Genomic DNA, 15200 nt, shown 5'->3' with positions numbered 1-15200 from the left:
TGCCGAGTGGCAGAGCTGGGATTTGAACCCATGACCTCTGACTCCCAAGCCCACGCTCTTTCCACTGAGCCATGCTGATTCTCTATATCTACCCCAGCGCTTTGAACAGTGCTCTGCACATAGTAAGCGCTTAACAAATACCAACATTATAATTATTATTATTAGAACCCGGGTCCTTATAATAATAATAATGATGATCTGGCTCCCAGGTCCAAATTCTATCCACTAATGATAATGATGGTATTTAAGGGCTCACTATATGGCAAGCACTGTTCGAAGCACTGGGGTAGAAATAAAGTAATCCGGTTGTCCCACGTGGGGCTCACAGTCTCAATCCTCATTTTACAGATGAGGTAACTGAGGCACTGAGAAGTGAAGTGGCTTGCCCAAGGTCACACGGCAGAACAGTAGCGGCGGGGGGATTAGAACCCACGTCCTCTGACTCCCAAACTCGTGCTCTTTGCACTAAGCCTCGCTGCTTCTCACTGATTGACGCCGAGCGCTGACTATGTGTGGAGCACTGTCCTAATTGCTCGGGAGAGTATGAGAGCACAATTATCAGACACGTTCCCCGCCCCTAACGAGCTTACAGTCTAGAGGGGGAGAAAGATATTCATTCTCAGAAAGCCACCAGGACATGGCAGCACTTTTTTAATAGAGCGGGGGGAGGGCGGAGAGTGTGCGTGAGAGACAGTGCCATGAGCCGCTCTCACTTCCTCATCTCTTGATTTGGGGTAAAAAGGGAAAGTCATCGCCGCTGCAAGATCTTTGGAGTAGAGGATGGGTCTCGTCTGTGATCCAGCAGAAGTTCAACTTTGGCCTCGTTGGCAAAGGGCGTCTTTGCCAAAGAGCCTGGGCTTCGGAGTCGGAGGTCACGGGTTCGACTCCCGGCCCTGCCACTCGTCAGCTGTGTGACTGTGGGCGAGTCACTTCACTTCTCTGGGCCTCAGTTCCCTCATCTGTAAAATGGGGATTAACCGGGAGCCTCACGCGGGACGACCCGATTACCCTGTATCTACCCCAGCGCTTAGAACAGTGCTCGGCACGTAGTAAGCGCTTAACAAATACCGACATTATTCTTATTATCTGGGTCCTGGTGTGAGTGGGATCAAGGGAAAGCAGGCCGTGGAGGTTCGGGCTTTTACAGGGTCCGGGGTAGAAGCAGCGTGGCCTAATGGGTAGAGTACGGGCCCGGGGGTAGGAAGATCCTGGGTTCTGATTCTGGCTCCGCCACCTGTGTGCCGGGTGACCTTGGGCAAGTCACTGCGCTTCTCTTTGCTTCCGTTCCCACATCTGGAAAATGGGGATTAGGACTGAGCCCCACGTGGGACAGACCGGCCATCCTGATCAGGTTGTATCTACCCCAATGCTTAGTACAGTGCCTGGCGTATAGTAAACACTTAAATGCCATTTAAAAAAAAAAAAAAAAAATCGGGGGATGAGATGCCATGATCTTGGTGCCATCCCCCTGCCTCCGAGCCCCCTGGGGAGCTCAAGTTGAACAGGATGTGGGGGCGACTCCCCTCTCGGCTTCTGTGAGCCCCGAGCGGGGCAGGACCTGTATCAGACCTGATGATGGAGTGCTTGGCACATAGTACGAGCTTAACAAATACCACAGTTACATCAACCGCATCCTCTTCTTGAGAAGCAGCGTAGCTCGGTGGAAAGAGCCGGGGCTTGGGAGTCGGAGGTCATGGGTTCGAATGCCGGCTCTGCCACTTGGCAGCTGTGGGACTGTGGGCAAGTCACTTCACTTCTCTATGCCTGTTACCTCATCTGTAATAATAATGTTGGTATTTAAGTGCTTACTATGTGCAGAGCACTGTTCTAAGCGCTGGGGTAGATAAAGGGTAATCGGGTCGTCCCACGTGAGGCTCACGGTTAATTCCCATTTTACAGATGAGGGAACTGAGGCACAGAGAAGTTGTGACTTGCCCACAGTCACACAGCTGCCAAGTGGCAAAATGGGGATTGTGAGCCTCACGTGGGACAACCTGATGACCCTGTATCTCCCCCAGCGCTTAGAAAAGTGCTCTGCACTTAGCGCTTAACAAATACCCACGTTATTATTATTCCCCCTCCCCCGCAGATACTTACAGAAAAGGGTCAGTGGCTCACAGGCCCAGGTAACCTCCCTCTTGGAGGGTCATGAGGAAGCAAGGTGTGACATAAGATTGCTTCGGGGGGGAAACGAGGGGTGAAGCAATGTCCCGTCCTGTGACTTGCTTCCTTCCAAGTCCGGAAGCGAGAATTTGCCATGGATGTCACCGCTCAGGGTTATTTCCTGGCATTTGGGTGGTTTTTTTTTTTCCCCGTAATCTGTGCCTGTTACCTCATCTGTAAAATGAGGATTAACTGTGGGCCTCACGTGGGACAACCTGATGACCCTGTATCTACCCCAGCGCAAGTAGCTCAGCAGTTTTGCTCCTCCCTCCTAAACGTCTACTGATTTCTGATGGACATACCTTATAGTTTGTTTTTTCCCCTTTTCCTCATTTTTCATCTACTCCATTTATTTCCAAATTAAACCCATCCTTCGCTCGTCGGAGCTCCTTCGGATTGATATTTCTCTCGTAGAAGAGCCTGATGTTTAACGTTGGAGAGGACAGGGGAGCGATAACTTCCTTAACGTGCGTCAGATGGGCTCTGTTGGCCTCAGACTTAGCATCGCACGCAGGGAATTTTTTATTTCTTGTTTCTTATTCAGCTTTACTGCTTTAATGCGTTTCTTCCTTTATCTGATTTTTTTTTTTTTTGTGATCGTTTGCACCGTTGGCTCTTGGAAGGAAGTAACGAGAGCTGGAGATGAGGAAGCATAGACTCAGTTTTAACCTAACACTTAAACCCTGAAGTCTTCATGCCCAAAATGAGACCACATAAATGTACTGGGTGGGAAAGAGACCGGGCCTTGGGATCAGAGGACCGAAAGCAGGATGGCGTAGTGGATTTAGAGCATAAGCCTGGGAGTCAGAAGGTCATGGGTTCTAATCCCGGCTCTGCTAGTTGTCTGCTGTGTGACCTTGAGCTAGTCACTTCACTTCTCTGGGCCTCCAGTTGTCTCGTCTATAAAATGGTGATTGAGACTGTGACTGTGTCCAACCCAATTTGCTGGTATCCACCCTCGTGCTTAGTAAAGTGCCTGGCATATAGTAAGTGCTTAACAAATGCCACAGTTATTATTATAATTATTATTCTAATCCCCGCTTTGTCATTTGGCTGCTGAATGGCCTCGGGCAAGTCTCTCAACTTCTCTGTGCCTCCATTTTACAGATGAGACCTGAGCTTCAAATACCTCTTCTCCCTCCTTTTTGGACTATGGGCCTCTGTGGGACAGGGACTGTGTCCATCCTAATTATCTTATATCTACTCCAGCTTTTAGTACAGTGCTTGGCACATAGTAAGCACTTAACCTACCATCACTGTTATTCTCTAATCTCCAGGCCCCCATGTAACCTAATGACAGAGGGAAGTGAGACATTTTTCTGGCCGTCTGCAGACACCTCCACTGTAGCCGCGCTTTTTTGATTTTAGAAGGGATTGATCTTAGCCATGGTGGTCAACTTTATAATCCACTTCATTACAGAGGGGTCTTGTGATGAGTTGTGTGGTTTTAGCATCTTTTTATAGTATTTAAGTACGTACTGTGGGTGAGGTGCTGTACTGAGCTCTGGGGTGGATACAAACCAGTATCCCCCACCTAATCCCTGTCCCACGTGGGGCTCCGTCTTCATCCCCATTTCACAGAAGAGGTAACAGGCCCAGTGAAGTGAGTTGTTTAAGGTCACACAGCAGACAATTGGCAGAGCTGGGATTAGAACTCAGGTCTTTCTGACTTCCAGGTCCGGGCTCTATCCACTAGGCTATGCTGCATGTTCTAGGTTTTCCTGCTCAGGAAAGATTCTTTCTCTGGTCCGTCCCTTCCCCGCCCGGATTGAACGCTGGCGGGTTCTAGGAAACCTTCCAACATCGTGCATCTGTCTGGGTAGGATACCACGTGGACCTGGAAGATTCAGTCAATCAATCAGTCGTCTTTATTGAGCACTTTATGCTGAACACTTTACTGACCGCTCGGGAGCATCCAGTACAGCAGAGTCGGTGGACGTGTTCCCTGCCCACAAGCAGCTCACAGAGGAGAAGGCAGACATTCATGTCAATACAGAAATTACAGACATGTACCTCCGTGCTGTGGGGCCGAGGGGGGAGGTGAATAAAGGGTGCCAATCCAAGCGCAAGAAGCGGTTGTGACCACGTGCCTGATGTCGATTTAAGGATCGCAAACAGTTGAAAACTGTTGTTGCCAAAAGCAGCGTTTAGTACAGTGCCTGGCCCATAGTAAGCACTTAACCAGTGCCATTGTTATTAGCTCATGGTCTGGCGCTCGAAAATCGAGTTCCCCACCTTCTGGAAGAACTGCACAAGGTTAAGACAGAGTAACTGATTTCCGTGAAGGTTAATTCGATTCTCGGTCGGCCCCCAGAGGGTTCTGCTCTAGTCTCTTGGTGATTTTCAGAATGCGTTTAGAATTTGCCTGACAAACCGTGGTGCGTCGATCAGCCTAACTTCTTCTCTCCACCCCCTTTTCAGAACACATTAAATATTACAAACAACAATTACTATTCCGTGGAAGTCACGAACATCACAGCCCAAGTCCTGTTTTCCAAAACGGTTATTGGGAAGGCACGTTTGAACAACATGACGGCTATCAGCCCGCTAGACATGAAACAGGTAAACCTCAGTGGTGCAGTGTTTTTGAGACCATTAAAACCGGTTGTGTTGGTTCTCACTCTTTCCCGTTTGTATTCTCTGTTTCAGATTGATTACACAGTGCCTACAGTTATAGCTGATGAAATGAGTTACATGTAGTAAGTGGTAATTTTGTAATTTCGGGGGGGGGGGGGATGTGGTTAAATATTTATATAGGTACGAATATATAGCGTTCTGTTTGTATCGAGAGCTGTCCGTCGAAAGCTTTCAGTGCCTTTAACATCTGAAATTTTAACCTTTGATGTACAAGTTGGAGACGTTTTGAAAGGCCCTCATAGTTCTTTGCTCTGGCGCTTTTATCCCAAAAACATCTGATCCCCAGGTGTTCATTTTGTGGTTCTCGCTAGAACGCTTTCTTGGGAGTCAGAAGGACCTGGATTCTAATCCCAGGTCCACTACTCGTCTGCCGCGTGACCTCGGACAAGTCGCTTTGCTTCTCTGTGCCTCAGTTCCCTCATCTGCCAGGTGAGGATTAAGACTGGGAACCCCGTGAGGGAACGGGGCGGTACCCAAACCGCTTGGCTCGTATCTATCTTGGCGCTTATACAGTGCCTGGCACGTAGTAAGCGCTTAACAAATGCCATTATTATTAGCTCATGGCCTGGAGCTGAGGATGCTCAGTAACTGTAGGCGGTGCCCCATTAAAGAAGCGTCTGGCACAAAATCTGCCGTACTTGGCAAACTTCAGTTTTGGTTCTGACCGCCCTAGACTGGAAGTACATTCTGGGCAGGGACAGTGTCTATCAACTCAGGTTGTACTCTCCCAAGAACGTAGTACAGTACTGTACAAATCAATAAGTCTGATCGATTGGAGCATTTATGACGTTCTCTATATACCGCTTAGGAGCGTGGATCAGATACGATATTATACTGAGGGCTTTTTCGTTAACGGTGTCTGTTTTTCCTTTAACAGTGATTTCTGTACACTGCCATCAATCAAAGTCCATAACATAGTAGTCATGATGCAGTAAGTATGACCTCTTTCCTCACTTGGGGCCGGTGATGGTTTTCGAAGCCTCTGGGCCTATCGCGCTTTCCCAAGTGCTTTGCATAGTGCTCTGCACACAGGTGCTCAGATAGCGTTGATCGGATAATGATGACAGTTATGGTATTTGTTAAGCACTCACTACGTGCCAGGCACTGTACTGAGCGCCGGGGTGGATACAAGCAAATCGGATTGGCTACAGTCCCTGACCCACATGGGGCTCACGGTCTTAATCCCCGTATTACAGATGAGGTAAGTGGGGCCCAGAGAAGTGAAGTGACTTGCCCAAGGTCACAGAGCAGACACGTGGCCGAGTCAGGATTAGAACTCCTGACCTTCTGACTCCCAGGCCCATGATCCAGCCACTGTGCCAGGCTGCTTTGGTTTTTATTCAGCTAGGTGCGCTGTGAAGAGACCAAGAGCGGTTTCTACCAGTACGGCCTATTTCACAGTGTTAAGGTGACAGGTCAGCGCCCCGCTGCCCTCGGCCTACCATTCTGAAAGTTGAGGGGCAGACAAGAAAACCCCATCGACCGTGTCCGAGGGAAGCCAGGGATCGTCCAACCCGGAGACCCCATCTGGCCACTTAATCCGGAAGCCATTCCAGATTGACTCTTCTGGGACCGTTTCCCCATGATCGGCAGAGCTTCACCTTCTCCCAATAGTCATTGTAATAATAATAATAATTATGGTATTTGTTAAGTGCTTACTATGTGCAGAGCGCTGTTCTAAACACTGGGGTAGATACAGGGTAGTCAAATTGTCCCACGTGGGGCTCGCATTTTTTTTTAATCCCCATTTTTACAGATGAGATAATTGTTTTGACCCCTAAATGTCTGCAGAGCCCCGGGTGAAGGCTCTGGGGTTTTTTTATAGTATCTGTTAGGCGCTTACAATCTTTCAGACACCATTCTAAGTGTTGGGGCAGGTACACGTTCATTAGGTCGGACACAGTCCCTGCCCCGCCTGAGCCTCACGGTCTAAGTACGAGGGGGAGGCAGGATTGAATCCCCACTCTGGACGAGGAAACCGAGGCACAGAGAAGTGAAGTGACTTGCCCGAGATCATACAGCTAGCAGTCGGCGGAGCTGGGATTAGAACCCAGGCCCTCTGACTCCCAGGCCCGACCTCTTTCCATGAGGCCACACTGCTTCCCGGGGAGAGAATCCACTGGTGGTGGTGGTCGATAGCAGTGATAGTATTAAGAGCCGACAGCGTGTAGAGCGCTGGACTAAGCACTGGGAGAGGAAGACACTGGGATTACTAGTAGTAGAGGAGGACACTGGGCTTAGAGAAGCAGCCTGGCTCAGGGGAAAGAGCATGGGCTTGGGAGTCAGCGGTCATGGGTTCGAATCCCGGCTCTGCCACTTGGCAGCTGTGTGACTGTGGGCAAGTCACTTCACTTCCTCTGTGCTTGTTACCTCATCCGTAAAATGGGGATTAAAACCGTGAGCCCCACGTGGGACAACCTGATGACCCTGTATCTACCCCAGCGCTTAGAACGGTGCTCTGCACATCGTAAACGCTTAACAAATACCAACAGTATTATTATAGTGGTGAGCGCTCGCTTGGTGTGCAGAGCACTGGACTGAAAGAGCGCCCGGGTGGGAATGAGACGGGGACCCTGTGCCTCACGATCTAAGAGTTGAAGTGAGGAGCAGGGATTGGAGAATGACCCCTCAGGAATAATGGATCCGCGCTGTTTATTGAGTGCTTAATGCGTGCAGAGCTGTGAGGCACAACGGGAACTTAGCCCGGGACCCCCGACCGCAATTAAGATCGCTTCCCCCTCATCTACCTGCTTGGAGGCAGAGAACGGAAAGTCAGCCCCATTCTTGAATTACGCCCAACGAATGTCACGGTACCCGTGGTACTCTTTCAGGTGCTATGTGCTGAAGGCTGGGGTAGCTACCCGGTAATCAGAGCGGACACAATCCCCGCCACGTGGGGTTCACGGTCTAAAAACCGTGCTTAGGGGAAGCAGCGTGGCTCAGCGGAAAGAGCCCGGGCCTGGGAGGCAGAGGTCATGGGTTCGGATCCCGGCTCTGCCACTTGTCAGCTGTGTGACTGTGGGCAAGTCACTTAACTTCTCTGTGCCTCAGTGACCTCATCTGTAAAACGGGGATGAAGGACTGTGAGCCTCACGTGGGACGACCCGATTACCCTGTTTCTACCCCAGCGCTTAGAACAGTGCTGTGCACATAGTAAGCACTTAACAAATACCAACATTATTATTATTAAAAAGGAGGGAGAGTAGGGCTCTTGTCCCCATTTCAGAGAAAAGTGAGGCGCAGTAAGGTCCAATGACTAGCCCAAGGTCATACAGCAGGCATGTGGGAGAGCCAGGCCTGGAAGCCAGGTCTCCCGACTCCCCAAACCTGTGCTCTTTCCAGTAGGACACACACCTGTCCTGTGGTTCATCGGTCAAGGGTGCTTGTCTAGTTTACTGTGTGCAGAGCACTGTACTAAGCGCTTGGGAGAGTACAGTATAACAGAGTTGACACGTTGCCTGCCCAAGGTGACCAACTTCCTTATTCTTTCCTCACGTGCCCTGGTTTTTCACCCTTTGTTCATTTTTGCCGCTCAGCGGCATCTGCGCAGCGATAAATCAGTCCCGGCTGGGGCCAGGGCCTCCTTTTTGATCCCACGGCATCGTATCCGCCCCAGGACTCCGCAAGCGCTTAGCAAGCACCACAACTATTCTTCTACCCATCGTCCGCCTTCAGCCACACCGCTTCTGTGAGAGAAGGCTTAGTCTCACACCAAGTAGCGTAGCTTAGTGGATAGAGCATGGGGCTGGGAGTTGAGAAGGACCTGGGTTCTAATCCCGGCTCTGCCACCTGCCTGTGACTTTGGACAAGTCACTTCATTTCTTTGGTCCTCAGTTCCCTCAATTGTAAAATGGGGATAAAGACCATGAGCCCCACATGGGACGTGGTCTGTGTCCAACCTGATTAGCCTCTGGCTACCTCGGTGCTTACTATAGTGCCTGGCACATATTAAGCACTTAATAAAAAACATTTAAAAAAAGTCGGTTCTCCGGCAGCATCGGACAAAACCCACGTTGTGGAAATCATCAGTAATATTGAGCACTTACTAATAGTAATTGCTTAAAAAAAATTGTTGAAGGCCTATCCAGTGGTGTCAGGTGTTTCCGTCACTCCATCCTATTTTGAATGGCATTTTCAGTTAATCTAGAGTTTGTGAAGCGCTTACTATGTGCCGAGCACAGTTCTTGTGAGCAGAGCACTGTGTTAAGAACTTGGGAAGGGAACAGAATTGTTAGATGGGTTCACTGCCCTTGAGAAGCTTCGAGAGTCATAATCTAGATTGCACACCTTGACCAACACGCGGAGGTTGTGTGTGTGTTTTGTGGTTTTTTTTTCCTCCCCCTCCCTTGTCTCCACCTCTCTTTAGGGTGACAGTGACAACCACCTACTTCGGGCACTCGGAACAAATATCCCAAGAGCGCTACCAGTACGTCGACTGTGGAAGAAACACCACCTACCAATCGGGCCGCTCCGAGTACCTCAACGTGCTTCAGCCGCCGCAGTGAAGACCCTCCCGTCCCCGGGGCCGGGAAACATGGAAACGCGCTCCCGACCCCCTCTAGCACGGAGAACTGCCGAACGGGTCCCAGACCACGCTCACTGACCCACGGGTCTCCGCGCCGTCCTTCCTCGGGGCGGCACTCACCACGTGTTGAACCGTCAAAACTGTCCCTGCCTCTCCTCTCCGTTGTCAGGATGTCTCCCCTCTCGGCACACGTCACCCAGCAGACGCCGCCGCTCCCGAACCCTCTTAGGAATGGGGACAGTGTCTCGTTTCGTGGTTTTTTTTTTTTTTTCCCCTAGGGAACGCTAGATCTTGGTCGAGGGCTCACAGCTCTGTTTAAATCTGGCTGTGTGCAGAATTCGCAAGAGTTTCCTGACTGGTCTCCGGGCCAGCCGGTAGTTAGGAACACACGACAGCTTCGGTCTTCACGTGGCCATTGGAAAATCACCTCCCGCCACCCATAGAGCCCGTTACCAGAGCTTTCCTTTTCTCCCGTGGCCGTATCCGTACAGTAGCGTTCCGTGATCTCTAAGGAGAAGGTATGCCTCGGTATCTCTGCGATTGTTCGCTTTTCCCGGATCAGGATCGTGCCCCTGGGCTGCTCTCACGTCCCGTAGAGAGCCGCTTCCTCCTGGGAGAAGACCTTCCCCTCGTAGGCATCATCATCAGAATCTGCAGGTGTGTGGGGCGTGCGATAAACCTCCTCACCCCTCTCTTTCTGTTGTGATTCTGAAGGTGTGGGTCTGTGAGCCTCCGTTGGTGTAAGTAGTTATCCCTGGCATGGCTTTTCTGCGACTCCTGTTAGTTAGATCTGAAATCAAACGTGTAGTAAATAGAAAACCGAAGGTAATGGGACGATCGCCCGGATTTGAGGCAGGCGTTCTGCGCCCGGTTTGGACCCTGTTCATACCGTGTGCGTCTTTGTAAACATGAGGCATAATGTGGAAGGACGTGGTCATCAAAAGATAATCAAACCACATTGCTCCACTCGGGCATTGTTTTTCTCCGACTGCGATCCTAGAGGTTGGTTTTCCTTCCCTAATAATCAAGTGCCTAAACAGAGGCTGGGTTGAGCACGCTTTGTAATGGAAAAAAATATCCCCCTGGTGAGGTGGCTTAAGTAATACAGTAAATGCCAGATCACTCGATTCAGTATTCTTGAATTTTAAGTTGAATTATGCTGAAGATTTTTTTTCCCCCTCAACCGGTCTATCCACAGCCATCCGTTTTTATTTTATTTTTTAGATGCTTGAATCTGAACTGGCTTGGTTTTTCGTCAAAATTTCCTCATTCTACCTTCGTCTTGGCAGTTAGGGAGTGTTAAGTGGTTACTGACTGACTCACCTGGAGAATTAACTTGGAAGTTTCACCCTGGAAATTTCAGCCCAGCTAACAGCAGTCAGTCGTCAGGTTTCTTTCTGCTCTGACGCATTTGGAGTTCGGAAGGGTCTGGTCCGTTTCTTCCTCAAGGGGTTGGCCTTCCTTCCCTCCCCGTCAGGGTGTCACGGTAGATTGAAGCAGAATACAAATTAAGATTGCTTTCCCAAAGATTTCAAAGTCTGACGGGATTGGGAGAATGAAGCGGGACCCAAAACAACTAACCTTCCAAGTGAAAGTCATAATTGGGTGAACAGTTGATTTCCAGGCTCTAAATTTGATCCCTGTCAGATTTTCTTTGTTTTTTTTTTTCTATTCCATCTTTAGTGTGACACTACTTCTCATGTCCAGCTCATTACGGTGGCAGGACAAATCTTCTAAAGAATAGTTTGAGTTGGGGAAGGATGGTTTTCCAAAGGATATCACTAGAGAGAGAGGATAACAAACTACTTGCCAGTAAATACAGAACTCAAACCAACTTTCTGGGTTGCTTGATTAATGATCTTTTTAAATGTGCTTCCCCCCCCCCTCCAAAAAAAAATGCAGTGTTGAATTTGGATATAAAGATTTCAAGTGACAAACTATAAATAAGCATTGATATTACTACATCGCTAAACTATCCATTGCACAATTTTAGGTGTTTTGCAGCTAATGGAGACAAAATAGCTCTCATAGCTTAGGAAGAATGAGTTTTTAAGATTGGTTTTGAATCCTCTTGGTAAAACTAGAGTCTTAACAACAGTAGTTGTAAATACGTTGTGTCCAATTAATGTCACACTCTTGTGTTTGTAGAGGCTTGAGTGGTTTAATAGTGATTTTCCTCCTCCCCCGCCACCCCCTATAAAGGGTAAAATCAGCTGAACACTTAAGTATCTGGAGCGTCTTCTAAAATACCTTGATAACGGAATTAGACTAAGTACTACAGAGCAGAATTTGGTGATCTGGGTGAGGTGGCAGGGGAGAATCCTAACATTTTTCACTGGTCATTTAACTGTGGCTATTACTGCAGAAAAATATGTAAATTATGGTATGTCCATTCATGGAGTCTTTTTGTGTAAATAAGCTAAAATATACGTATGTATACTGAAGTGAGGGGAAATGCGTAATATATTAATCCTGTTTCTTCGGTATTGGAATTCATAACCATCTTTATGACAGTAGCACTTTTCAGATATTTATGACTATCTTTATAGAACAGTTTTTTCAAGTGAATCATGTAATATTTAACTTCATGTTCATGCCAGCTAAAATCATCGATTTCTAGGTCTCGATTCAAAGTTGAGAATATTAATTCAGGGGAAAACTTTCAGTTCCATTTGGTGACAAAACTCGAGAAGAAAGAGGCCTGTTGACGGATGCGTTAACTGGTTGGCCTCGGTATCAGCACAGTAGCCTTGGTGTGACAGGATGTGAAAGAGAGTTCCCGGTGTTGAGTGATTTTTTTTTTTTTTTTTAATTGAAGACGACGCTCATTGGGATTCTGTTGGAGCGTAGCGGAGCTTTGACCCCTTAATAGCGGAGTCGGTCTCGAGTTTGTTCTGTGTGAGTTGGAAAGCAGAAGAGTGAGTCTGCAGGGTGTGTGGATTGCCCGGAGATCCGGGACCCCAAATCTTAGCATGACCACATGGGTGGTTCTGAACCTTCTGTCCCCTAGCCTTACTCTGGACAGTGTTCCTCTCTCCCGCCACTGTGACTCTCTCCCTGTAATCCAGATCCTCTCACTTTCTCTCCACGTCCCCAGACCCCTCCTTAACATTGAGGTGTCAGGCCTAGAACTCCAGGTGCTTTGGAGTAAAAGGGGCTCAGAAGGGGCAGGGGATCACGCTTCTCCTCCGTGTAATCAGGAAAGTCCACCTTCCGTTCGGTTGGCTTCCCCAGGTAGGCAGCCAGGCTCAGTTGGCTGGTATTTTCCTTCCCACGGTAAGTTGTTTTTTCACCTCACAGCTTCATGCAAGAAATAAGCGTAAACTTTAAAACGAATGTGGTTCACTTCTAGGAAAACTGACCTACCGTAAGTAACCTCCAAAGCGAAGTCTCGGGGTGGGAAAGCAGGGATTGCAATCATTCTCTCTATCTAACTCCCCTCCTCCCCCCGATTCTTAAATTTGTGGAAACCTTCGAGTATATTTATATTTTGTTAGGATGCTGTAAATGAAGAAATAGACTTTCCAGGATATTTTTAACGTGGTTTTTCAAACTTACTCTTCAGGTATCTCGTTCTCTAGCAGAACCCTGACATTTGGGGAACAAAAGCTTATCTGATTTTTTTCCCAAAGGGACTTAAATTCTTTTCTGAATGTGGACTACTCATGCAGCTCCTAATCTTCACAACAATTGCAGCTTTGAATGATGCTCATTTTAGGCTTTTGCGATCTGCTCTGGTAAGTCATGTGAATGCTAAAGTTTGGATATCGGTGGGCAGTTAGGATACAGTCAGCATATACGAAGTAATTTATGTTAAGCCTAATTTACGTGAAGCCTTCCTTTGTGTTTTTAGAGGTAATAGCTGCTCTGTACCTATGGACTTGGCAATGTTCCTTGTTCTAAAAAAAGTTTAAAATGGACAATATATTATTGTTCTCCCCTTTTGGCTTCCAATTTTGCTCGGTGACTAAAAATCATCTGCTCACCTTAAATACTTGAGACTGTGTAATGTCTGGTTTAAAGAGAAATACTACTGCCTAGCTCTACTTTGTAAACCAGTGTAACCCCATGAAGCTGTGTGATCCCATTAAAACTTGACTACATTTGACATGCGTCCTGGGTATACAAACTAAAATCTTTTGACATCATAAATCCATAGTAGCATCCCCAGGTTTAAGCTTTCCTATATTCCGTTAGCTAAAATTGTCCTGTCTGAGTGGTTTTGGGCCTAGAAACCTCATTTTATTTTGTACAGGAGAAAGTGACTAAAGTGCATTTCAGCCGGTTTTCTCACCTGAATGGTGCCGAGCAGAAATGGCCGAGACAAGTGTTCTTGGTCTAAGTGAATGAGGAGGTGTTAAATTTTGATTTTGAAAAGGTGCGTTTCTTCCCAACTGATTTGAAGTTTCCCAGTGCCCCCCACACAGCTCTGACTTTGTGACCACACAGCACCAAATTACAGATTTGTCTGGACCAAACTGGACCAGACCTTGGGCACTAAAACTTCAAAGACCCGTTATTCGTCACCGCCAAACTTGGAATTTTCCAAATTCAATGCCTTTTCAAGACAAAAGCACAGAATCTTTCTTCAATTGGTTTTACTTTTTTTGAATATATAAAAAGGGGGGTGGCGGGGACAGTATTGAGCCAGTCGCTCAAAGTTAATTCTCAATCTCTGCCCCGAAGATAATCAGTGGTATTTGAGTGTGAACGGTGTGCAGAGCACTGTACTGAGCACTCGATAATCTGGAGTTAGTCTCGTGTCCCCAGAATTGTAAGAATTAGAAATTGGGATACATTATTGCACTGTTCTAACTTCCGAAAAAGGTGGCATTACCACAGTGAGGTCTTTGGCTTAAGCCACGGAGCGAGATACATTCCCAAAGACGAAATATTTTGCGGTTCCGGAATTGCGTCTTAGAATAGGACCCCTTTTGAAATTCAAGGTTTTGAGAAGCACATGGGCTCTGCGTGGTTCGCGGGATCGTGTTGACTCTTGGTCCCAGAACAGACGGCCCAGGAAGATGATAGAAGTAAAAGTGAACCTGACCTAGCAATGGAAACTGTTTACTTCAGGTAGTCCGGCTAATGAGAGATGACTGTAGCTGCCATGGGGATTAAAACGGGAATTTAAAATTTGGCGGTGGGGGGTTCTGGGCACTAGAGTTCCCTTTCTGGGGGGGTAGTTCCATTCACATTCATTTAAGCTATATGTTGACACGCACACCTCCCCCCACCCCCCCGGGAATTTCTACGGTAGTGGGTGATCCTTGTGCCCCTAGCCATTATTTTGTATCAAATATGCACATGGTAGTTAACAGATGTATAGAGATGCTAAAAAAAAGTGATAACTATTTTTGTAATTCAAGAGTGGTACCTGTTGCTCTTGTAATGGTGAATGTCAAATTCTAATCCGTTTGTACCAAACATTTCTTAAGCATGAAAAATAAAGTTTCCATATGTCAGTGTTGACGTTTAGAACTCGGTGAAATGGAGTCTTTGATTCTGAACAAAATGCCAGCCAGTCTTAATGGATTCATCGTGGAGTTAGAGGATAGTTGAAGCACGGCGGGAGGAGGTGCTTATTGAAATACGATTCTTCATTCTGTTGCTTTTTAAAATATTCTGAGTTATTAGCATTTTAATGCAGCAATACTAAGTTTGGTTTGAAGCCTGGTTATAGTGTTCTATGGAGTATTTAGCATGCTGTTTTGAGGTGACATGGTGAGGCGTTCATAAACGTTTTGGGGGTGGCGTCGGAGCCCATGCTTAATGCAAAACCCCTGGCAGACATACTATTGTTTGGACAGGGGCTTGATCACATCCATACCTCTGTGGCGAAAATGCAATCTTCAATATGCCACTCATTCCAGGA

General features: G+C 47.5%; 1 protein-coding gene across 3 annotated transcripts in view; it reads left to right on the top strand.

Moving 5' to 3' along the window:
* Positions 1-14806, top strand: part of TMEM106B (transmembrane protein 106B) — a 37947-nt gene extending 23141 nt beyond the window's left edge. For all 3 annotated transcript variants that reach the window (XM_029070284.2, XM_029070283.1, XM_039912821.1), the window contains exons 5-8: positions 4585-4725; positions 4813-4862; positions 5678-5731; positions 9167-14806. In XM_029070284.2, coding sequence (XP_028926117.1) covers positions 4585-4725; positions 4813-4862; positions 5678-5731; positions 9167-9305 — 384 coding nt within the window. In that variant the 3' untranslated portion in view covers positions 9306-14806. The remainder of the gene's footprint in view (positions 1-4584; positions 4726-4812; positions 4863-5677; positions 5732-9166) is intronic.
* Positions 14807-15200: the final 394 nt, after the last annotated feature.

The sequence above is a fragment of the Ornithorhynchus anatinus genome, chromosome 8 (genome assembly GCF_004115215.2).
Source record: "Ornithorhynchus anatinus isolate Pmale09 chromosome 8, mOrnAna1.pri.v4, whole genome shotgun sequence".
Taxonomy (NCBI): Eukaryota; Metazoa; Chordata; class Mammalia; order Monotremata; family Ornithorhynchidae; genus Ornithorhynchus; species Ornithorhynchus anatinus.
The sequence above is the reverse complement of the archived record's forward strand: the minus strand, read 5'-3'. Positions and strand labels throughout refer to the sequence as shown.